Source organism: Ranitomeya variabilis, chromosome 3 (assembly GCF_051348905.1).
Source record: "Ranitomeya variabilis isolate aRanVar5 chromosome 3, aRanVar5.hap1, whole genome shotgun sequence".
Taxonomy (NCBI): Eukaryota; Metazoa; Chordata; class Amphibia; order Anura; family Dendrobatidae; genus Ranitomeya; species Ranitomeya variabilis.
The window spans coordinates 34749925-34776112 of record NC_135234.1 but is presented as its reverse complement, the minus strand read 5'-3'; the positions used below and the strand labels follow the sequence as shown (position 1 = coordinate 34776112).

Sequence of the window (26188 nt, the reverse complement as noted above, 5' to 3'; positions counted from 1 at the left end):
TAAAGTAACTGACGGTGGTGTAGATTTAGTGACATAAACCCAAACTTACAGGTTCTTTTTTTTTTTTTAAAGGAATTCTCTGGAATTACAAAAATCAGATGAGTGGAAGGCCGATTCTCTACCGATCAGCCGACTTACGGGATCACAGCGCCATACATTTAGCAGTGGACGCGCCTGGTATTGCAGCTCAATCTTGTTCATTTGAAGTCCCAGAGAGAAAATTAAACAGCTAAAGAGAAATGTATTCATTACTTTATAAAGACCCCCGAAAACCCTAAAGCATGTGACTGCCCTAGAAGGGGAGGTGGTCCTCTGATTGTGACCCTCCCTATAGGCCATAGCAGAGGCATGAGGTGCTCCTGCTGTTGAGTGAATGTACTTCTTTTTTTTTTTTTTTTTTTGCTGTAGTGCAGAGAATAAACCTAACGCTGCAGATCTAAGTTTGAAGCATAAAATGCAAAAAATTTAAAAAAATAAATATATATATATATATATATATATATATATTTTTTTTTATCTTTTATGCATTTTATGCTTCGAACACGAACATACATCTTAGAACATATATCTAATACATTATTTTATTACGTAATCACAAGCCGGACTTTCAATGTAAAGACAAAGTGAAATGGGATAATTTCAATATTGCATTTGGGCCATTTTTGTCCAGTTTTTGGTGTCTTTAGCCAGCTTTTTTCATTTGCACCAAATTATTATTTTAATTTGTACCTATATATACTCATTAACGTGGTGCAAAATTTTGAAGACTTTGTAGTTAAAAAAAAAACAAAAAACCACACAGCAAAAATGCAATCAAATGGAGAAAATGGACAAATGATGAACCCGGATGGAATAAATTTACTTTTACTCCAATTTTGCTGAGAAGTAAGGAGAAGAATAATGGGATCTGAAAAGAAAGATATCTAACTTCTAGCAGGGCTAAAATAAATAAATTAAAAAAAAAAAAAAAAAAGGAAACAAGTTAGTGTCTCTAAGTAATCAGTAATTTAGAAGTCGGAATTCTATAATACTATTATATAATACTATTATAATATTATAAGCATATAAACATTTGTATAATGAAAGTTATAATAACTTTTTGGGTGATAATTATTTCAAACCAAAGGGGGTCAAAAACAACAACAAACAAACAAAAACACAAAACAATTTTTGCCTATATTTAAACTAAAAGGGACTTATCAGGAGGTGACGGGTCCCTTTTTGTTTACCTACGGTCGCCACTAGAGGGAGCAAAGGAGCTTAGCGCATACACAATCCAGGCTGAAGTGCATGGTCGGCCCCTAGTCTGGCGCAGCTGGTGGGTGTGAGAAGGCTATAGCTTTTTCTTTCCTCTTTTTTGTATGACATCAATAAGTCGTTCCTACATAGAGAAGTAATAGGCAAAATTGGGCAAAAACAATTCGACAGTCTGACTGCCAGAGCAAAGTAGAAGGTTCGCAGGGTTCTCGTCCGGTGGCTGTGGCACTACTGACGAGGCCACGGGACCAGGGTCTTGCAAAACAGTTTGCTCAACTCTAGTGATAGGATTTAAAAAATAAAAAATAATAATTATAATATTAGATTACCGCTATATATTCCCCAAGCAAGTTTTTTTTTTTTTTTAACTTCGTCTATGCATTTATTTTTTGTTACGGCTATAAATCAGTAACAGAAAATAAATGTATAGACGAAGTAAAAAAAAAAAACCCAAAAAACCTTACTTGGGGGATATATAGTAGCAATATAATAATATAAATATATATATATATATATATATATATATATATATATATATATATATATATATTTAGTTATTTTATTTTTTTGGAATGCTATTGATCCGGATAGAGGTAAACTGGTGGACAAAACGGGATCTCCAGCATAATATTATATAAAATGAGGATGTATTCAGAAGACCCTCCCTCTGAATAATTACTGAAAAATCTAATAAATTCAATTGTTGCAATATCGGATTTCTTTATGGATGATGTATAGAAAAAAAAACAAAAAAACAGAAAAATAAAATCTATTGCTTTGTATTAACCTATAAACTCCCCCGTGTAGGAGTGTGTCCTAGTTGTGTTCATCAGTAGTGCATTGAGCAGTCACGTGATGTCGGTCAGTGCTGGACTGCCTGGGTCCAGCTGCTTCGGAGGTTAGGACGTGGCCGGTGTTCTGCACGCCGCCGTCGCCGGTACTGCGGTGCGAAGCCTCCACGTTGTTTAGTAGCCCTCCTGCGAATTCCTGTAATATGGCTTCACACTGGAGGAGCATTTTCCCCCTTTCCGGAGCCAGGAAGGACAAGGGACACTCCGAGCTGGAATATTTGGCTAGGACTTGTATCTGCTCGTGGCTCAGCGATGCTTCCTGGCACACCTGGTGGCACAGACCGGACAGGTTCTGCTTGGTTTCTCCCAATGTGGATAAAATTTGGTCCCGTTCCTTTAATAAATGGTGCTTTTCATTTTGCTAGAAAAAAATAAATAAAAAATATCTATGAATAATAAACACAATTTTTTATTTTATTTATTTTCTTATTTTAGAAAGCAGAATGTAAATTCTTTGATGTGCCCCTCCCCCCCAAGTGTAAATCACTGCAAAATGGGTATTTTTTGCAATTTTTTTTTTTTATTACAACACACCATATATTATGATTAAAATTGAATAAAAAAAAATTAAAAAAAAACAAGGATGAAAAACTAAGCAAGAGTCAGAGGTTTGGCTTACCGGCTCCACAGCCCTGCTGGTAAGTAAAAAGTTGCATAAAATACACATTTTTGATGCATTTTTTTTCCCTTTCATTTGAATGCGCAAATAACGATGAAGGAATGGACACTGCAGATTTGAAAAAAAAAAAAAAATTCTGATGGTTGAAATCTGCCGTGAAAAAAACATAGCGTGTGAACAAGCCTTAATCGAAGAGAGAAATTATTATTATTTTTTTTTTGGTGTGTGTGAATGCGCCAGGAATTTCGCCGTGCGAGTGGGAATTCTAGCAGCGTGCCAGTCATGCCGTATCATCATCCGCGCGCGTTATCTGGCGTCAGCACATGGACACACGCTAGATAACATACAGGGGACCTGGTGCGTTACAGGCCTCTCCAAGTGTTAACCCCTGGTGTTCTGCTTCATACTAGTAAAAGGGTTCTCCTCTAAAACAGAAGATACAGATCTGCATTGGAACAATAGAGTGGAAAAAGTTGGGAGTTTAGAAAAATCTATTTCTTGTCCAGGCGAAAAGATCCACTATATGGAGAAAAGTATCGGGACAATCCTCAATCACCGAATTCCAGTTTTTCATTCAGTCCCATTGCCCCAGCGCAATAACCTCTGCCCCCCGGGGTATAATCTCCGGCCCCCGCCATGCTGCCTGCGGTGCTGAGCTCACTGATACCAGCGCGGACCTGTAATTGGAGCCACCGGGGTAACCAGTCCGTCCATGACATTTCTTCTCCCCTAAATCTTTCCCCCATCACCTGTGAGTGATATTTTTGGGAAGTGGAAGGAACCGCAGCAGCTCAGGAACGAAGAGGAGACCCCGTAACGTTATAGAGCCGGGGGCCGAGTGCTGAGGAGCAAAGGGCAGAAAAGTCGCCACCACTCTGCTGACCCCATAACTGCAGCACAAACACTGCACCCCCGCTGAGAGCTTCACGGCCGAGAAGCTGCATGGAGCCGTACATTACCAAGCACAATGCCAAGCGTCGGATGGAGTGGTGTAAAGCCGCTACCACTGGACTCTGGAGGAAATGTGTTCACGCTTCTGTCTGATATCTGATGGAAGAGATTTGGTGAATGTCAGGAGGACATTACCCCCGGATTGCATTGTGCTCACTGTACAGATGGTGAAGGACCATAATGCTGTGGACTTGTTTAAGGAAAATCTGAATGGTTCAGCGCAAGACATTGTGGACAATTGTAGCTTCCAGCTTTGTGAGAACAGTTTGGGGAAGACCCCTCTCTGTTCCCCGTGCGTAAGGTCCATACAGACAGGAGTTTATCATGGAAGAATGGACCTCAGCCTCATGAAACGCCATAGGATAAACTAAACCATTGTGAGCCTGACGTCTCCCCAACATCAGTACCCGACCTCACAAATGATCTTCTACATGACGGGGGGGGGGGGGGAATTTTTTAACTGCAATCACTGACATCTGAAGCCCAGGATACGCCATAAGTGTCTGAGAACCGTGGCCCACCTCTGGGACCTCCACCCATCTTCTGGCATCGCCGGGGTTGGCACAGTGGTTGTGTATGGGCCGATCTCATTCACTTGTTTGAAATGTTTCGAAAACCGCCGAGTCCGTTTGCTCTCAAAGGGCAAGAACGCCGGCCAATGTCCACACAAGTCATATTCCGCTTCGCACCTGGACGGCAGAACTCACCAGCTTCCGTATCTCCGTCTCCAGGTTTTGGATGCAGTCCAGCTTTCTTTTCCGGCAGCGCTGAGCAGCAATCCTGTTCTTACTCCGCCGGCGTATGTCGTGGACACAGTCCAGCTGCTCGGGACTGAGCTTGTGCATTTTTACCAAAGACTGGAAGTCGTATCGTGAAAGTGAAATTATTTTCTGAGAGTTGAATGGCAGATTTTTCTAGAACAAGGAAAAAATATCAATAAATTTAGAAGAAAAGCACAAATCTGCAGGCTGGGCAGTGACGATAAAAGGATTACTGTGATTGCCAATACTATTTCATGCAAATCCCAGCCCACGGCATCTGATCCGACGGCACGGGTCATTACTGAGGCTGCGCGTTGTCCTTGCGGGTACGTCCTGCAGACGCTACGGAGAAGTATAATTTATAAGAAGAAATACAGCTCCGTCTACTTTACTTCTTACATTCAGATCCGACAGGATGGGGAAAATAGGCAGAAAACTGGACGAGCAGCCTGAGCCGCCTGCCGCAGCCCAAGCCCCACCGCCCCGCCCCCCCCCCGCAGCCCGAGCCCCACCGCCCGCAGCATGATCGCACCTCCCGCAGCCCGAACCCCACCACCCCACCATCCGCAGCCCGAGCCCCACCGCCCGCAGCATGACCGCACCTCCCGCAGCCCGAACCCCACCACCCCACCATCCGCAGCCCAAGCCCCACCTCCCGCAGCACGAGCCCCACCGCCGCAGCCCGAGCCCCACCGCCCGCAGCCCGAGCCTCACCGCCGCAGCCCCACCATCCGCAGCCCGAGCCATACCGCCCGCAGCCCGAGCCCCATTGCACGAGCCCCACCACCCGCAGTACAAGCCCCACTGCCCGCAGCCCGAGCCCCACCGCCCGCAGCCCGAGCCCCACTGCCCGCAGCCCGAGCCCCACCGCCCGCAGCCCGAGCCCCACCGCCCGCAGCCCGAGCCCCGCCGCCCGCAGCCCAAGCCCCACCGCCCGCAGCCCAACCCCCACCGCCCGCAGCCCAAGCCCCACCACCCGCAGCCCAAGCCCCACCGCCCGCAGCCCAAGCCCCACCGCCCGCAGCCCGAGCCCCATTGCACGAGCCCCACCACCCGCAGTACAAGCCCCACCGCCCGCAGCACGAGCCGCACCCCGAGCCCCACCTCCCGCACCCCGAGCCCCACCTCCCGCACCCCGAGCCCCACCGCCCGCAGCCCGAGCCACTTACAGAATGCAGAGGAAAACGACCTGCGTTGTGCATACAAAATATCAATTAATGAATTTTTAGAGCAGATTTCAATCTAGATTTGCATTAAAAAAAATTATTTTTTTTTACAATTTTCAATTTTTTAGTACAAGAAAATTGTGAAAAAATTTGAAGGACACGACTAGAGATGAGCGAATAAATTTGCAGGACTCCAGACGAGAGGCCACATCAGTAGTTCATTGCTGCTGAACTGGAGCCCTGCTATACCCTTTCTAGCTGCTTGTATCCGCAGGCTCCTCTTGTGGTTAGCCGGCCTTGTGTGCTGCCATCGTCAGGTCGACTAATCAGTACAGGAACTGCTGGGATGTGGGTAGGAAGAAGGTGGTTCGCAGGGCTCTGACGTGGCCGCTGGATCAGGGTACCGCAAATCGATTCTCTCATCTACAGTCATAACCCCTTGAAGTCACCAATCCCATATACAGGTGCTTCTCACAAAGTTAAAATATCATCAAAAAGTTAATTTATTTCAGTTCTTCAATGTAAAAAGAGAAACTCATATTATATAGAGTCATTACACACAGAGTGATCTATTTCAAGTATTTATTTCTGTTAATGTTGATGATTATGGCTTACAGCCAATGAAAACTTTAAAAGTCATTATCTCAGTAAATTAGAATACTTTATAAAACCAGCCTGAAAAGTTATTTTAACCCCTTCATGACCCAGCCTATTTTGACCTTACTGACCTGGCCATTTTTTGCAATTCTGACCAGTGTCCCTTTATGAGGTAATAACTCAGGAACGCTTCAATGGATCCTAGCGGTTCTGAGATTGTTTTTTCGTGACATATTGGGCTTCATGTTAGTGGTAAATTTAGGTCGATAATTTTTGCGTTTATTTGTGAAAAAAATGGAAATTTGGCGAAAATTTTGCAATTTTCAAATTTTTAATTTTTATTCTGTTAAACCAGAGTTATGTGACACAAAATAATTAATAAATAACATTTCCCACATGTCTACTTTACATCAACACAATTTTGGAAACAACAATTTTTTTTTGCTAGGAAGTTATAAGGGTTAAAATTTGACCAGTGATTTCTCATTTTTACAACAAAATTTACAAAACCATTTTTTTTTTAGGGACCACCTCACATTTGAAGTCAGTTTGAGGGGTCTATATGGCTGAAAATACCCAAAAGTGACACCATTCTAAAAACTGCACCCCTCAAGGTGCTCAAAACCACATTCAAGAAGTTTATTAACCCTTCAGGTGCTTCACAGCAGCAGAAGCAACATGGAAGGAAAAAATGAACATTTAACTTTTTAGTCACAAAAATGATCTTTTAGCAACCATTTTTTTTCCCCAAGGGTAAAAGGAGAAACTGGACCCCGAAAGTTATTGTACAATTTGTCCTGAGTACGCTGATACCTCATATGTGGAGGTAAACCACTGTTTGGGCGCAGTACAGGGCTCGGAAGGGAAGGAGCGCCATTTGGCTTTTTGAATGAAAAATTGGCTCCAATCTTTAGCGGACACCATGTCGCGTTTGGAGAACCCCCGTGTGCCTAAACATTGGAGCTCCCCCACAAGTGACCCCATTTTGGAAACTAGACCCCCAAGGAACTAATCTACATGTGAAGTGAGCACTTTGAACCCCCAAGTGCATCACAGAAGTTTATAACGCAGAGCCGTGAAAATAAAAAATCATTTTTCTTTCCTCAAAAATTATTTTTTAGCCCGCAATTTTTTATTTTCCCAAGGGTAACAGGAGAAATTGGACCCCAAAAGTTGTTGTCCAGTTTGTCCCGAGTACGCCGATACCCCATATGTGGGGAGGAACCACTGTTTGGGCACACGTCGGGACTCGGAAGGGAAGTAGTGACGTTTTGGAATGCAGACTTTGATGGAATGGTCTGCGGGCATCATGTTACGTTTACAGAGACACTGATGTGCCTAAACAGTAGAAACCCCCCACAAGTGACCTCATTTTGGAAACTAGACCCCCCAAGGAACTTATCTAGATGTATAGTGAGCACTTTGAACCCCCAAGTGATTCACAGAAGTTTATAATGCAGAGCCGTGAAAATAAAAAATCATTTTTCTTTCCTCAAAAATTATTTTTTAGCCCGCAATTTTTTTATTTTCCCAAGGGTAACAGGAGAAATTGGACGCCAAAAGTTGTTGTCCAGTTTGTCCTGAGTATGCTGATACCCCATATGTGGGGGGAACCACTGTTTGGGCACACGTAAGGGCTCAGAAGGGAGGGAGCACCATTTGACTTTTTGAACGCAATGGTGGCGCCGTGTCACGTTTGGAGACCCCTGATGTGCCTAAACAGTGGAAACCCCTCAATTCTAACTCCAACACTAACCCCAACACACCCCTAACCCTAATCCCAACTCTAGCCATAACCCTAATCATAACCCTAACCCCAACACACCCCTAACCACAACCCTAACCCCAACACACCCCTAACCCTAATCCCAACCCTAACCCTAACCACAACCCTAACCCCAACACACCCCTAACCCTAATCCCAACCCTAACTACAAGCCTAACCCTAACCCCAACACACCCCTAACCCAAATCTTAACCTTATTTCCAACCCTAACCCTAAGGCTATGTGCCCACATTGCAGATTCGTGTGAGGATTTTTCAGCATCGTTTTTGAAAAATCTGCAGGTAAAACGCCCTGCATTTTACCTGCGGATTTACCGTGGATTTCCAGTGTTTTTTGTGCGGATTTCACCTGCGGATTCCTTTTGAGGAACAGGTGTAAAAAGCTGCAGAATCCGCACAAAGAATTGGCATTCTGCGGAAAATACAATGCAGCGTTTCCGCGCGGTATTTTCCGCACCATGGGCACAGTGGATTTGGTTTTCCATAGGTTTACATGGTACTGTAAACGTGATGTAAAACTGCTACGAATCCGCAGCGGCCAATCCGCAGCGGATCCGCAGCCAAATCCGCATCGTGTGCACATAGCCTAATTCTAACCTTAATTCTAACTGTAACCCTAATTGCAACCCTAATTCTAACCCTAACTGCAACGCTAACCCTAATTGCAACCCTAAACCTAATTCTAACCCTAACCCTAATTGCAACCTTCACCCTAATTGCAACCCTAACCCTAATTGCAACCCTAACCCTAATTCTAACCCTAATTGCAACCCTAACCCTAATTGCAACCCTAACCCTAATTCTAACCCTAATTGCAACCCTAACCCTAATTGCAACCCTAACCCTAGTTGCAACCCTAACCCTAATTGCAACCCTAACCCTAATTGCAACCCTAACCCTAATTGCAACCCTAACCCTAATTGCAACTCTAACCTTAATTGCAACCCTAACCGCAACCCTAATTGCAACCCTAACCCTAATTCTAACCCTAATTGCAACCCTAACCCTAATTCTAACCCTAATTGCAACCCTAACCCTAATTGCAACCCTAACCCTAATTGCAACCCTAACCCTAATTCTAACCCTAGTGGAAAAATAAATGTAAATATATTTTCTTTAATTCATTATTTTCCCTACCTATGGGGGTGATAAAGGGGGGGGGGGTTATTGACCAATTTTTTTATTTCCATCACTGTGGGTTCTATCACAGTGATCAAAATGTACTTGGAATGAATCTGCCGGCCGGCCATTTGAAAGATGGCGGCGCCCATGGAGAAGACGGACGGACACCGGGAGGGACACCGGAGCTCGGTAGGTAAGGGGGGGTGAGATCGGACCACAGGGGGGCGAGATCGGACTGAAGGGAGACTGGACGTGAGGACGGAGGGGAACGGAGGACAGGACGGAGGGGAGGAGATCGCAGCATCGACCATGGCTGGATTGTAATATTTCACCAATTTTCATTGGTGAAATATTACGATTGCTCTGATTGAAAGTAAAAGTCACTTACAACAGCCAATCAGAGCGATCGTAGCTATGGGGAGGCGAAGCCACCCCCCCTGGGCTCAAGTACCACTCCCCCTGTCCCTGCAGGTCGGGTGAATTTTGAGTTAACCCTTTCAACCGACCTGCAGGAGCACGATCATTCTGCGACGCAGCATATGCGTCACAGGTCGGATTGGCACCGACTTTCATGACGCATACGCTGTGTCACAGGTCGGGAAGGGGTTAAAATCCGAAACGTTGGCCTAGTGAAATGTATGTTCAGTAAATGCACTCAATACTTGGCCGGGGCTCCTTTGGCATCAATTACTGCATTAGTGCAGCGTGGCATGGAGGCGATCAGCCTGTGGCACTGCTGAGGGGTTATGAAAGCCCAGGTTGCTTTGATAGCAGCCTTCAGCTCGTCTGCATTGTTGGGTCTGGTGTCTCTCATCTTCCTCTTGACAATACTCCATAGATTCTCTATGGGGTTAAGGTCAGGTGAGTTTGCTGCCAATCAAGCCCAGTGATACTGTTGTTTGTAAACCAGGTATTGGCACTTTTGACAGTGTGGACAGGTGCCAAGTCCTGCTGGAGAATGACATTTCCATTTCCAAAAAGCTTGTCGGCAGAGGGAAGCATGAAGTGTTCTAAAATTTCCTGGTAGACGACTGCGCTGACTTTGGTCTTGATAAAACACAGAGGACCTACACCAGCACATGACATGGCTCCCCAAACCATCACTGATTGTGGGAAAGTCACACTAGACCTCCAGCAGCTTGGATTGTGGCCTCTCCACTCTTCCTCCAGACTCTGGGACCTTGATTTCCAAATGAAATGCAAAATTTACTTTAATCTGAAAACAACACCTTGGACCACTGAGAACAGTCCGGTTCTTTTTCTCCTTGGCCCACGTAAGACGCTTCTGGCGTTGTCTATCGGTCATGAGAGGCCTGACACAAGGAATGCGACACTTATAGCCCATGTCCTGGACACGTCTGTGTGGTGGCTCTTGAAGCAATGACTCCAGCAGCAGTCAACTCCTTGTGAATCTCCACCAAATCTTTGAATGGCCTTTTCTTAACAATCCTTTCAAGGCTGCAGTTATCCCAGTTGCTTGTGCACCTTTTTCTACCACACTTTTTCCTTCCAGTCAACTTTCCATTAATATGCTTGGACACAGCGCTCTGTGAACAGCCAGCGTCTTTAGCAATGACCTTTTGTGGCTTCCCCTCCTTGTGGAGTGTGCCAGTGACGGCCTTCTGGACATCTGTCAAGTCAGCAGTCTTCCCCATGATTGTGGAGCCTACAAAAACAGACTAAGGGATCTTTTTAAACACTTAGGAAGCCTTTGCAGGTGTTTTTTGGTAATTATTCTAATTTACTGAGATAATGACTTTTGGGCTTTTATTGGCTGTAAGCCATAATCATCAACATTAACAGAGATAAACACATGAAACATATCACTCTGTGTGTAATGACTCTATATAATAGATGAGTTTCACTTTTTGTATTGAAGAACTGAAATAAATTAACTTTTTGATGATATTCTAATATTGTAAGAAGCACCTGTATCTACTTTTACGAGAACAGCATAAGACAAAGGGGCATTCCTATACCATTTTGCTTAGTACCGACATTTGCAACAAAAATTGCTTAGAGTACCCTGCAGAGCCAGGTGGATAGGTTGCCGTTGGGCAAGGAACAAGTGTAACAATGATATAAAATATATATATACACACACACCTTTATGGGTGCATCCTACCTCACACTCCTGTTCTTTGGCAGAACAAGATCCGCCGCTATCTTCCTCGCTGTCCGTTTCCGAATCCTCCTCCAAGTTAATAGGACACACATACGGGCACTTGTCCGGCATCGTTCCTCTATCCACATTTTCACTGTTCACATCCGGATTAGTGTCGCAAGCCTCATTGGAAATGTTACTCATAAACGGGCACGACACAGAATTAAGGGTAGTAAAGGTCCGTTCCGGGGTCTCATTGGAAATAGAAATGGAAAGCCATGGGCATTCCGATCTTTTATCCGCACTGTTCAGGTCCTGTAGTTGCTTTGGAGTTGACATTTCTGTTTCTTCCTGACCTGAAAATTGGCTGGGGTACACATCGGACCAAAAACCTTTCGCGAGATGTTCGGCTACTTCTCTCTCCACATTACTACGTTCTTGGATCGGTTCCATGGCAGAAGACATGTCCGGGTCGGCCACATATTCCTGTCTTGGTAGATCAGGTGCCCGGCTGCTGCTTGTTTCGTTGCCGCCCTTATCAGGAAGCACAGCTGGATTGGAGCCATTCAGGGGGTCCATGTAGTTAACGTTCCGATACGGCTGGTACACGCACGGAAAAGGCACAGAACTGAAGTCTGGAAGTCCGGCTCTTATAGGAAAACATGGAGGGTAGACGGCTGGGCTGGCGATTTTGTCCTCGTTGCACAGGTTGTCATAATATATCACATCCGTGCCCTGCAGAGGTAGAGAGCTCAGATTTACGTCAGCCTTGGATAACTGTAGGTCCTCCACCTGAGATTTTGGCTGACTGGTACCTTCGGACATCTCACTGGATGGAGCTGGTGACAAACTCTGAGCTTCTTGGTTGCTGGAGCACGTGCTGACGGATCGGACTCTACCCCGTCCGCAAGCTTTCTGAAACTTCCTGTACTTTGGGCAAAGAGAGGAAAAGTTGGAAGCATTCTCTCTGGCAAAGCAAAAAGTTTCACATGGCTGTTTTGGACTTTCTGGGGATGGGGATAAGTTTGCAATCTCCGTTGGACACTTGAGGTTCTGGGAGAAGTCCTCCTTCCAGATATCTTCCACCTCGTGTACCACTGCTCTCAAAGTCTCGTCGGGTTGGCGCTGGATGCTCGCCTTCGGGCAGAAGGACTTGCAGCATTTTTTTCGGGGACATTCTGAGGTTTCGCATTTATGGTCGGAGAATTTTAGGGAGAGGAACTGGAAGCAGGCCTCCTCGATGTCATGGACCTCCAGGAACTTTGCACATTTTTTGATTTCCAGTAAGTTGTCTTTGTTGACGAGAAGTTTCGAAGTGTAAGAAAAATGGAGGAGTGGAAGAAAGCCCTTCACAGTCACCTGAGAAAACAAGATGAGAAAGAATAAAAATTACCCCAAGGACGTGTAAAAAATACAAACAAAAAAAACAAAAACATACAAAAAAACAACCACCACACAACAGCAAAAAGAGCCTGCTGTAATCACCAGGGCACAAGGAGGGGCGGCTGTGACCACCAGAGCGCAAGGAGGGGCGGCTGTGACCACCAGAGCGCAAGGAGGGGCGGCTGTGACCACCAGAGCGCAAGGAGGGGCGGCTGTGACCACCAGAGCGCAAGGAGGGGCGGCTGTGACCACCAGAGCGCAAGGAGGGGCGGCTGTGACCACCAGAGCGCAAGGAGGGGCGGCTGTGACCACCAGAGCGCAAGGAGGGGCGGCTGTGACCACCAGAGCGCAAGGAGGGGCGGCTGTGACCACCAGAGCGCAAGGAGGGGCGGCTGTGACCACCAGAGCGCAAGGAGGGGCGGCTGTGACCACCAGAGCGCAAGGAGGGGCGGCTGTGACCACCAGAGTGCAAGGAGGGGCGGCTGTGACCACCAGAGCGCAAGGAGGGGCGGCTGTGACCACCAGAGCGCAAGGAGGGGCGGCTGTGACCACCAGAGCGCAAGGAGGGGCGGCTGTGACCACCAGAGCGCAAGGAGGGGCGGCTGTGACCACCAGAGGGCAAGGAGGGGCGGCTGTGACCACCAGAGCGCAAGGAGGGGCGGCTGTGACCACCAGAGCGCAAGGAGGGGCGGCTGTGACCACCAGAGCGCAAGGAGGGGCGGCTGTGACCACCAGAGCGCAAGGAGGGGCGGCTGTGACCACCAGAGCGCAAGGAGGGGCGGCTGTGACCACCAGAGCGCAAGGAGGGGCGGCTGTGACCACCAGAGCGCAAGGAGGGGCGGCTGTGACCACCAGAGCGCAAGGAGGGGCGGCTGTGACCACCAGAGCGCAAGGAGGGGCGGCTGTGACCACCAGAGCGCAAGGAGGGGCGGCTGTGACCACCAGAGCGCAAGGAGGGGCGGCTGTGACCACCAAAGTGCAAGGAGGGGCTGCTGTGACCACCAGAGTACAAGGAGGGGCTGCTGTGACCACCAGAGTACAAGGAGGGGCTGATGTGACCAAAGGGGATAAATACATGACAGTGATTCTGTGCTTTGGTGTTGTGTAGATCATTAATGATGTTGGTAAGTTAATAGAAATAGACAGCAAGTCATACAGTGGGTACGGAAAGTATTCAGGCCCTTTTAAATTTTTCACTCTGTGTTTCAGTGCAGCCATTTGGTAAATTCAAAAAAGTTCATTTTTTCTTATAAATGTACACTCTGCACCCCATCTTGACAGAAAAAAACAGAAATGTAGAACGTTTCGCAAATTTATCAACAAAGAAAAACTGAAATATCACATGGTCATAAGTATTGAGACCCTTTGCTCAGAGTGGCCGGACGGAAGCCTCTGCTCAGTTCAAGACATATGAAAGCCTGCATAGAGTTTGCTAAAAAACAAACAGAAAAAACAGAAACCACACAGTACTCCCAGACTATGAGAAATAAGATTATCTGGTCTGACGAGATAAGATAGACCTTTTTGGCGATAATTCTAAGCGGTATGTGTGGAGAAAACCAGGCACTGCTCATCACCTGCCCAATACAATCCCAACAGTGAAACATGGTGGTGGCAGCATCATGCTATGGGGGTGTTTTTCAGCTGCAGGGACAGGATGACTGGTTGCCATTGAAGGAAACATGAATGCTGCTAAGTACAGGGATATCCTGGATGAAAACCTCTTCCAGAGTGCTCTGGACCTCAGACTTGGCCGAAGGTTCACCTTCCAACAAGACAATGACCCTAAGCACACAGCTAAAATAACAAAGGAGTGGCTTCAGAACAACTCTGTAACCATTCTTGACTGGCCCAGCCAGAGCCCTGACCTGAACCCAATTGTGTATCTCTGGAGAGACCTGAAACTGGCGTCCACCAACGTTCACCATCCAACCTGATGGAACTGGAGAGGATCCGCAAGGAAGAATGGCAGAGGAGCCCCAAATCCAGGGGTGAAAAACTTGTTGCATCATTCCCAAGAAGACTCATGGCTGTATTAGCTCAAAAGGTGCTTCTACTCAATACTGAGCAAAGGGTCTGAAGACTTGTGAACATGTGATATTTCAGTTTCCCTTTTTTAATAAATTTGCAAAAATTTCTACATTTCTGTTTTTTTCAGTCAAGATGGGGCGCAGAGTGTACATTAATGAGAAAAATGACCTTTTTTGAATTTACCATATGGCTGCAATGAAACAGAGTGAAAATTGTAAAGGGGTCTGAATACTTTTCATACCCACTGTAGATGTGACTCCTCGGCCGTCCTCACCTCTTCGGGCAGGGTTACAACACACTCGCCATTGCTTGGTTGCACAACCCGTGATAGGAAGTAATCGCTGGAAGCGGCGAGCACCGAGCGATGAGCCCTGAACCTCTGCTCTTCCACCACCACGGTCACATCACAGAGCAGGCCCTGCTCCCGATGGCTGTTCAGGCGAAGCAGAAGGTTTGCGCTGTGAACTGAAGACTCGTAAGCGAAATCAGCGTCCTTCTTCTCACTACAAGACATCGTGCAACGGGGTCTCGGCTACCATGCTTCCCTGTATCTCCACCACTGCAAGAGAAACACACACAGGGTTACTACAGAGGCCTCCGACACAACGTGCCCGGTGAAGTACGAGTGTTCCCATACGTGCAGAGCATTGTGACACTTTCTGCATCTTTATCTGGCTTTAAAGAGTAATGGTTGTTTTTTTCATAAATAGTAAAAAAGTCTGTAATAATAAACTTTGTAATCTTATCAGATAAATCTGCTTCTTTCTCCTCCTGGACTGATCATTCATTCTCAAAAGTCTCAATTTATGGGTAAAAAGGGGCCATCACTGCATGCAGATGTTCCAATGACAGAGAGGAGATGACAGTTGGTGCTCGTAAAGTTCTATGGAGAACTTTATCTGTCATTTCTGCCTCCGGCTCCTCCTTCCATAGAATTTTACAAGCACCAACGGTCGTCTCCTATCTCAGTAATGGGAAAATCTGCCTTCACTGATTATAGATTTTACCAGTGAAAAAAATCAGTCCAGGAGGAGGAAGGAGCAGATTTCTCAAACATAAAAAAACATAAATAAACTTGCATTGTCTTATGTGTACCATTATATTACAAAATAAATTATTTTATTTTTTTTAAATGGATTTCAGGACACTTGCAGCAAATCTGCACATTGCGCTCCAAACTTGGACCATATACGGTAACCTTGCCTAAACTCCAGCAGTAGTCCGGTAGGAGAATATGTTAACGTTTCACCCCAGAATCTTTTTTTTTTTTTTTTTGCTGGCGGTGGACATAATCAGTGTACCTCCCCCTCTGGCATCCAACTAGTCTTTCTACTTTCCTCTCTGACAGCCGACTTCGCTCCTTTACTGACAAGCAGGCAAAAAGCTATTCCTATTGCACATAGTGACGGAGAAGGTGTCCACCAGCACTCAGCTCATTAGATGGACGTGCACATTGCTATGATTGCAAACACAAGGTGGTGCCATACTGGGTAAAAAAAAAAAAAAAAAAAAAAAAAGTCAAAGCAATTCACAATTTATTTTTTTTAATAGCAATTAAATGGCAAACATCTATGTGATCTGTATATTAATTTTATCTAAATTCCTGACAGGCAATTGCAAAAAAAGGAAAAAAAAAATGGTTGTAATGAAATGCCAAGTAAACACATTGGCAGTATGTAGGCCACATTGGCAGCTCTTTCTTGCGCTGGCACAAGATGGCAGAGACTGGTTATACATTTATATAGAGATTTATTCAAATCTGCCCATTACCCAGACTGTCTAATTGGGCTACAAGGGACGCAGCAGCACAAACGACCAACGAAGGCCAAGCCGATGGGCCGCCGTTTCTTACATGATTAATAACCTGACAGATGCCATGTTATTTCAGGTCAACTCCATTCAAGGAGAGTTTGATTACTAGTGAACCTTCTGGTGCAGGTGTACTTACTTATGTCACCTTTACAGACAGATGTGTATATTGTGCTGCGTGTCCCCTGCTAGCACTGATCGCAGCGCGAGCAGAGGAGAATGGTGAGAGCTGTCTACAACACCTGGCGCCGGGGAAAAGCGCTAACAGTACCGCTGATTCCCAGGCGCCGGTTCGTGTGATATCGATGACACACGGATGTCCTCTGTGTGTCAGTGTGCACATGTGAGGGACACTTTGCGGACTGTGCTTCTGTTAAAAAGAAAACTGGACATGTCAGTGTGTTTTGCTCATAAACACACAGTCCGTGGAAACACACCGGCATGTGCGCAGACCACTTCACTTGAATGTGTAAGTGTCTCCGGTACGTGTGAAAACTGTTACCACACGTACCGGAAACACTGACGTGTAAAAGAGCCCTTAGGTTAAGTTATCCATATGGAACTGGTAAGTGTCTGGACTCCTAGCGCCCCCACTGATCAGCTGATCGAGGCAGGCGCCCTGCACTGGGAGCGTCACAGCGCCGTACATTGTGTAGTGGCCATGAGTAGTACTGCAGCTTCCTTCCATAAACTTGTAGTGCCATTCACGGCCAATACACAATAATGAACATTTGCCAAGCTGAATGCGCCAGAATTCTGTGCCAAAATACTGTTGCACTTGCCCTGCAACATTTATAACGTGTTTTAGACTGTTTCATCAGCCTTGCACAACAAGGGAATATTTAGTCAGAAATTGTCTCACTGCCCCTTAAGCATCATATGAAAATCGACAAAGCCCACCCGAAAATCTGATGTGATTCTTCCCCGCCAGACGGATGTACAGGATTTTCTTGGACCATCAATGGCAGATCCTTTTGGTCTCATGTTTGTTTGTCGGATAAGGAAATCAAAGAGACCGGCGGGGAACCTGGGCATCAGTAAGGAGAGTACACGGATTCTATAACTATTTGGAGGGGTGGTCGACACCTTTAAAGCTTAATTCCTCATTTCATGGGGGTACAGCTCCCAGCTGGCTCTGACGGCTGATGACTGGCACTGCCAGGGCTGACGCCTGCTCCACCATGACCACAGAGCACATATCTAAGCAGCTTCTCAAACAGCAGAGGTGACCTGGACCATGGGAACCCGGCACATGTCTACAAGTGTCTAGCATATCCCCCGAGGCCAACCACGTAGCAATAAGCGATTACACACAGAGCTACACGTGCATCTACTACAACGGTCTACCTGCATGTCAGGTACGTGATACACACATGGAAATTCCCAGCTGGGACTACTGGTTTATTTGCTTTTGACTTTTTAACCCTTGAATATCTTTGCAATGAAGTAAATACAGACTGTGTGCACAGTGCAGCGCTGTCCTTTCCTAGGGTCCATGCATACAGGTACCTGGGTAATGACAGCCAGTTACATTAAACAGCCACGGCCTGTCCTGCTTCTGTAATGTCCACTTGTGACTAGAAATGGGCAAACCCGGACAATAAAGTTCGGCGTCCACCGTGGCAAACTCTGCTTCTGATCGGCGGTAAAACCATCATCAACGGTCAGATAGCCGCGGTTCCCACGCTGTCAAATGGCAGCATGAGCCCACAGCTGTGATCGGAGGTATAAAGTTTACCTCCGATCACTGGTGTCAGCTGATGGGACTACAGCTCCAATCAGCCTACGTCTGATGCCGCTAATAACAGATCAGGAGCGGCTAATGGGAGTAGTCATCAACCGGCGCCTGCACTTTAAATAAATAATTTATAAAAAAAAAAAAGCTGGCGTGGGTTCCCCTGTATTTTTTAATAACCAGCCAGGGAAAACTCACAGCTAGGCGCTGCAACCCTCAGCTGTCAGTGTGAGCAAGGCTGGCTATCAAGCCTGTACTTTGGTAAGGCAGTTACCATGAAACCACGGGACAGTGATCTGTTGTTGTACCTACAGGGGTTGGACAAAATAATGGAAACACCTAACGTTTTGGCATCATACTCTTCAAACATGTGATAAACACTAAAACCATGACATATTGTAATGTTTTGTAGTTGATTATTTGTGTTATATGATATGTGTATTTAAATTACCTGTTTTGCAAAATTGTAAGAACATTGATGAGAACCTGATACCAATGGCAGACCTCTCGGATTTTCAAAGAGGCCAAATTGTTAGTGCTCGTATGGCAGGCGCTAGTGTAACAGAAAGTGCCAGAGGTACTGTCTGCAAAGTAATGACTGCGTTTGAAAAAGAAGGAAAAACGTCCGCAGCAAAGCACAGGTCCGGCCGAAAGTCAAAGTTGACTGAGAGAGACCGTCGGACTCTAAAGCGAATTGTGAGAGAGGATCGCAAGACCACGGCTCCGAAAATCACTGCTGAGCTCAATGAACACCTACAGAACCCAGTTTCCACGAAAACTGTTAGTCGGGAGATGCACAAATCTGGATTCCACGGAAGAGCTGCAATTAGAAAACCGCTGCTCTCAATGACAAATGTTTCCAAACGTTTAGAGTGGTCTAGAAACCTCTAGAATTGGTCCCTCGAGCAGTGGAAACATGTGATATTCTCAGACGAATCATCGTTTACCCTATTTTCAACCTCCGGCCGAGTGTACGCTTGGAGACAGCCGAAAGAATCATTCCATCCAGACTGCCTTCTCCCAACCGTAAAACATGGCGGAGGTTCTGTGATGATCTGGGGTGCTATTTCATGGAGATCTGCCGGGCCTATGATCTTCCTTCATGGAAGAATTAACAGATTTGATTATTTAGGCATTTTGGGAGACCAAGTGCATCCAATGGTTCAAGCACTGTTCCCGGAGGGGAACGCCATCTTTCAGGATGATAATGCACCAATTCATACAGCTAGAATCGTTAAAGCATGGCGCGAGGAACATTCTAATGAAGTTGAGCATCTCATCTGGCCCCCACAATCCCCAGACCTCAACATTATTGAGCATTTATGGTCAATTTTAGAGATTCAAGTTAGACGTCGATTTCCGCCGCCATCTTCGCTCAAAGAACTGGAGGGTGTTTTAACTGCAGTATGAATCCATACCTCGGAGAACTGAGGCTGTAATCGCCACAAAAGGTGGACCTACACCATATTAAACTAACTTTTGTTGATGTTTCCAGGTGTTTCCATTATTTTGTCCAACCCCTGTATGTATCCAGTAAAACGTTTTCTGATGGAGATTTCCGCAAATTCAGAGATCATTCCTGCATTGAACCTCTCAATCACCCCAAGGGTACATGTGTGCCAAACTTCTTGACCACCCAATGGGAGCGTTCACGTCGAACCACTCGACCATCCCAAGGGCGCATGCTTGTCAAACCTCTCGACCATCCAAGGGCGCATGCTTGTCGAACCTCTCGATCACCCCAAGGGCGCATGCTTGTCGAACCTCTCGATCACCCCAAGGGCGTGTGCTTGTTGAACCTCTCGACCACCCCAAGAGTAAGTGCGCGACGAACCTCTCAACAACCCAAAGGGCACATATGCCGAACGACTAAACCACCCAAAGGGCGGGCCAAACTTCTCGACCGCTCTAAGAGTGCACCGATTGCCAGTGCTTGGTTTGAACAGTCATTTTCGGCAGACAGACTCCCTTTAATCATCTATCCATAAAATATACAATAAACGTCTAATCAATGGGACACTGACCATTAGAACCGAATTCCCGAGCCCTAGTTCTTCCTCAATGAACAACTAAAGCTAGAAAACAACTGAAAGACATGGGATAGATTATTATTGGAGGTGATTCGCCATTCAACCTCTATGGGGCTGCAGAGAACAGTAATAATAATTAATAATTATTATTATTATTATTACCGCCAAACCACATTGTTCCAAAACCACACTGCTTCTGTACCCATCCTAACTCTAGTATGTTTTGGTGAAAACAGAGGCTTCTCCAAAAGCTAAGTCTGAAAAAAATGTATTTTCTGGTTAATATTTTAAGTGGCTCCTATGATGTACTGTTCACCTTGTGTAGACGTGAGGCTGTCATCGCTAGGTCAGAAGGACGCCCTGTGTACATACCTGGGCTCCGCACGTTTGCACACATTGCAATTATCGCTTGCTCGGATTATATAACAAATCTGACATCCTTGACTAATAACCCGCGCCGCTCACAGGTCAATGTAACGTGAGGTGTGAATATTCACATCCCGCTGCTGGAAATTTCCACCTCTGCTGACTTTGCAAAAGGCTGCAAAACCTAGCAGTCACACCCACAGAAGAAGAAAAAGAGGAGAAAAATGTCCGCTTCTCATACAAGTCATCTATCTGTTTCATCAGTGCCCTGCAAGTCACAGGCGGCCCCCCCTCAACCTCGCCAGAGACACAGCAGCCCCAAATACACCCAGTGGTCACGGCAGCCCCAAATACACCCAGTGGTCACGGCAGCCCCAAATACACCCAGTGGTCACGGCAGCCCCAAATACACCCAGTGGTCACGGCAGCCCCAAATATACCCAGTGGTCACGGCAGCCCCAAATACACCCAGTGGTCACGGCAGCCCCAAATATACCCAGTGGTCACGGCCTCCCCAAATATACCCAGTGGTCACGGCAGCCCCAAATATACCCAGTGGTCACGGCAGCCCCAAATATACCCAGTGGTCACGGCAGCCCCAAATACACCCAGTGGTCACGGCAGCCCCAAATACACCCAGTGGTCACGGCAGCCCCAAATAGACCCAGTGGTCACGGCAGCCCCAAATATACCCAGTGGTCACGGCAGCCCCAAATAGACCCAGTGGTCACGGCAGCCCCAAATATACAAAGTGGTCACGGCAGCCCCAAATATACCCAGTGGTCACGGCAGCCCCAAATAGACCCAGTGGTCACGGCAGCCCCAAATAGACCCAGTGGTCACGGCAGCCCCAAATAGACCCAGTGGTCACGGCAGCCCCAAATAGACCCAGTGGTCACGGCATCCCCAAATATACAAAGTGGTCACGGCAGCCCCAAATATACCCAGTGGTCACGGCAGCCCCAAATATACCCAGTGGTCACGGCAGCCCCAAATAGACCCAGTGGTCACGGCAGCCCCAAATATACCCAGTGGTCACGGCAGCCCCAAATAGACCCAGTGGTCACGGCAGCCCCAAATAGACCCAGTGGTCACGGCAGCCCCAAATAGACCCAGTGGTCACGGCAGCCCCAAATATACCCAGTGGTCACGGCAACCCCAAATATACCCAGTGGTCACGGCAGCCCCAAATATACCCAGTGGTCACGGCAGCCCCAAATATACCCAGTGGTCACGGCAGCCCCAAATATACCCAGTGGTCATGGCAGCCCCAAATATACCCAGTGGTCACGGCAGCCCCAAATAGACCCAGTGGTTACGGCAGCCCCAAATATACCCAGTGGTTACGGCAGCCCCAAATAGACCCAGTGGTCACAGCAGCCCCAAATATACCCAGTGGTTACGGCAGCCCCAAATAGACCCAGTGGTTACGGCAGCCCCAAATAGACCCAGTGGTTACGGCAGCCCCAAATAGACCCAGTGGTCACAGCAGCCCCAAATATACCCAGTGGTCACGGCAGCCCCAAATAGACCCAGTGGTCACGGCAGCCCCAAATAGACCCAGTGGTGACTGAAAACCTTCAGTTCTCACAGGTGTCCTTACATGGTACCAGCAAATAAAGCTTAACATGAAAATGCCCCTATAGTCCCAGCAGCCCCTTCCTGTCACAGAAGGGCTATCCCCCCGTGGTGTAATCGGATTCTCCACCTGGCCCTATACACACAGATATATGATGGCATGTCCGCAGCTTTGTGTACAGCACTTACGTCACTCTGAGCCCCAGACACCTGCGATGTTTCGCACAATTCCGACCGAGTTTTATTTTCCATTTCTATAAACAATGACTTTCCAGAAGTCAGAAAAGTGAACGTGACGGACGAGGCTCCGACTTTCTAGTGATTGGAGGGGGTGAGGTTTATGACGTGAATTACTGATTTACAGAGACACGCATTGTACACATGTTCCTGGAAACACATGTGTACGGGGCGAGAAAGACACGCATATAAGGTGACGGGACAAGAAAAAGCAACACGCAGACCCCAAAACTGCAGCCCAGACATTCTGCAGGGGCGCGGAATCATCGTGATGATCACACTAACTGATCTAGAAATGAGAAAAGTCAAAGTTTATCCAGTACTGTGCAAAAGTTTTAGGAAGGTGAGAAAAAAAAATGCTGCAGGTTAAGAAGCTATGAAAAATAAATATTGTACAGTTTATCAATTAGCAAAATGCAGAGCGAACAAATAAAAGATCCTAAGACAAATCAATATTTGGTGAGAGCTCGTCACATTCCAAACTGCAGCATCAATTCTTCTAGGTACACGTGCACAGAGACAGGATTATGGTCGGGTGTAGGATAACTAATTATACCAAACCGGTGAGAATGATCATCAGCGTCATGTGTAGGGTGAAACACAAACCATAACAATCAGCTGTGTAGGAGGCTTAACACTGGGTGAGGAACACACAAGCTCTGGTGCAAAAGGTGAGGTTGTGGAAGACAGTTTTATGTCACACGTCAAACAACAGGGGAAGACACAAGGTAGTTGTACTGCATCAGCAAAGTGTGCACCAGAAAAATGTCAAGATGTGCGGTACAAGTTCTTTTGAAGAGGCACCGAGAAATGGGAAACTTTAAGGACCATAGATGAAGTGGTCGGCCAAGGAAACATCGCAGTAGGTAAAAGACACATTATGTTACTATCCTGTAAAATCAGAAGATGCCCAGCAGAGGCATCAGTTCAGAGCTGGCAGCAACCAGCGGGACGCAGCTACATGGAAACATTGTGGTCAAAAAGCCAGACCTTCTACTTGGAAACTTGTGATGCTGTGACTTAAAGGGAGATATGCCATCGCTTAAGGGGGTGGAACCATTTCAAAAGATTATTCCCGGAAGTACTCAGGAATAGTGATGAGCGAATATACTCGTTGCTCGGGTTTTCCAGAGCACGCTCGGGTGTCCTCCGAGTATTTATGACTGCTCGGAGATTTAGTTTTCATCCCGGCAGCTGAATGATTTACAGCTACTAGCCAGCTTGATTACATGTGGGGATTCCCTAGCAACCAGGCAACCCCCACATGTACTCAGCCTGGCGACTAGCTGTAAATCATTCAGCTGAGGCGATGAAAACTAAATCTCCGAGCAGTCATAAATACTCGGAGGTCACCCGAGCGTGCTCTGGAAAACCCGAGCAACGAGTATATTCGCTCATCACTAGTGATGAGCAAACGTGCTGGGATAAGGTGTTATCTCAGCATGCTCGGGTGCTGAGTGTCTACAGAATGCTCTAATAATATGTTTGTGTCCCCGCAGCTGCATGTCTCACGACTGTTTGACAGCCGCAACACACGGAGGGGTTGTATAACAAACAGGCAATCCATGCATATGCTGCAGCTGTTGAGCAGCCATGAGACATGCAGCCGCGGGGACTCGAACATAGTACTGGAGCATGCTGTAGACACTCAGCACCCGAGCATGATGAGATAACACCTTATCTGAGCACATTCGCTCATAACTACTCAGTAACTGACCTTTTTCTCCCCCTCCCGGGGTCTAGAGCTGCCTCTTGCTACGGCTCTGGTCTTTGTTGATCAGCTGCAGTGGTGATGTCACATCAGCAGCACTGCAGTCAGTTACTCCTACATAAGACAGCCCAAGCTGCAGAGGTCAGTGACTGGCTGCAGTGCTGTAGCTGATGAACAAAGATGGGAGCAGCGGTGAGAGGCAGCACCAAGCCCCAAATCTTTGGTGGTGTTTTTTTTTTTTTTTTTTTTTTTGCATACCCTGAGCCAATGGTGGTATAATTATTAGAAAGAGACAATGATGGCTGGGAACCAATCTCTGAATCCTCACATCGATCCCAAGATACCAGTGGCTGTAGTGCGTCTTCCCCGCTGCAGACACGTCTCTGTACAAGGGAGCCCCCGATTACCCTGCTGGGGCCGGTCGCAGATCCCTGAGAGCGCCGCTGTGCAAGGAAGACTGTGCTGCAACCGCATCATTCTCATGTACAGTGGCGCCCCCCAGAGGTGATACCCCAGATATCAAAATAGTCATGGGACTAAGCCTTTAAAGGGGCACGCACATCCCAGCCATTGGATATACGTCTGACAGATGTCCTCTATAGGAGCCACATAGAGAGTCAGCTCCCAGCAGCAGCTCCCCCTCTGGCTGACCAGTGAATTGCAATAAATATATAGAATTCACTATGCACCACTTGAGACCATTTATGCAGATTACACCCATTTTATTTCCCCCTCCTCATAGAAACAGCGCCTCTCTTGCCCATAGGCTGTGCATGGTATTGCATCTCCAGCCTATTTATAGAAAAATATTTAGAACTAGCTGTACTACCCGGCTTCGCCCGGGGGAATAACTGCTGTTAGCAAAATAGAATGTGTTAACAAAAATTTATTCTGCACAAAAAAACCACAAAACAAATAGATAGAAATGTAATTATTAAAAGGCAAAAACTAAGCTAATAGAAGCATTTTACAACATATATTTCAACACCAGAGATATTCCACACAGATTTAACTAAATTGGCCAAGTAATGTGAAGTAATCTTCTACTACTTATTCGAGAGCCTTTTGATAAACGACATTCTTTGTCTTTGCACCTGAAGGAAAAACTAACAGATTTTTGGCTGTTCCAACTCTTGAACAGGCCACATAAAGTTGACCATGAGAAAAGCATGGAGATTGTAAATCTAAGCTAGCTGAAGAGCCCGGCGTTGCCTGGGCATAGTAAATATCTGTGGTTAGTTATAGCACCTCACTTCTCTTATTTTCCCATCACGCTTCTCATTTTCCCCATCACATCTTTCATTTTCCCCCTCACATCTCTCATTTTCTCCCTCACACCTCTCATTTTCCCCCTCACTCCTCTTATTTTCCCCCTCACTCCTCTCATTCCCCCCTAACACTTGTCATTTCGACCTCACATCTGTCATTTTCCGATCACTCCACTATTTTCCCTCACTCCTCTCATTTTGCACTCACACCTTTTCATTTTCACCTCAGTATATACATTTGTCATCTCCCTTATATATAGTATACACCTGTATGTCATCTCCTGTATATAGTATATACCTGTATGTCATCTCCCCTGTATATAGTATATACCTGCTGTGTGTCATCTCCCCTGTATATAGTATATACGTGTATATCATCTCCTCCTATATATAGTATATACCTGTATGTAATCTCCTCCTGTATATAGTATATACCTGTGTCATCTCACCTATATATAGTATATATCTGTGTGTCATCTCCTCCTGTATATAGTATATACCTGTATGTCATCTCCTCCTATAGATAGCATATACCTGTATGTCATCTCCTCCTGTATATACTATATACCTGTAGGTAATCTGCTCCTGAATATAGTATATACCTGTGTGTCATCTCCTTCTGTATATAGTATATACCTGTATGTCATCTCCTGTATATAGTATATACCTGTATGTCATCTCGCCTGTATATAGTATATACCTGCTGTGTGTCATCTCCCCTGTATCTAGTATATACCTGTGTGTCATCTCCTCCTGCATATAGTATATACCTGTGTGTCATCTCCCCTGTAAATAGTATATACCTGTGTGTCATCTCCTCCTGTATA

At 46.3% G+C, this 26188-nt stretch overlaps 1 protein-coding gene across 2 annotated transcripts in view; it reads right to left on the bottom strand.

Annotated features, from left to right (window-relative positions):
* Positions 1-2020: 2020 nt before the first annotated feature.
* The window catches only part of BACH1 (BTB domain and CNC homolog 1), a 48193-nt gene continuing 24025 nt past the window's right edge, over positions 2021-26188 (bottom strand). For both annotated transcript variants that reach the window (XM_077293953.1, XM_077293952.1), the window contains exons 2-5: positions 14902-15186; positions 11235-12572; positions 4386-4592; positions 2021-2469 (exon numbers count right to left, since the gene is read on the bottom strand). In XM_077293953.1, the coding sequence (XP_077150068.1) occupies positions 2074-2469; positions 4386-4592; positions 11235-12572; positions 14902-15141 (2181 nt within the window). In that variant the 5' untranslated portion in view covers positions 15142-15186 and the 3' untranslated portion in view covers positions 2021-2073. The remainder of the gene's footprint in view (positions 2470-4385; positions 4593-11234; positions 12573-14901; positions 15187-26188) is intronic.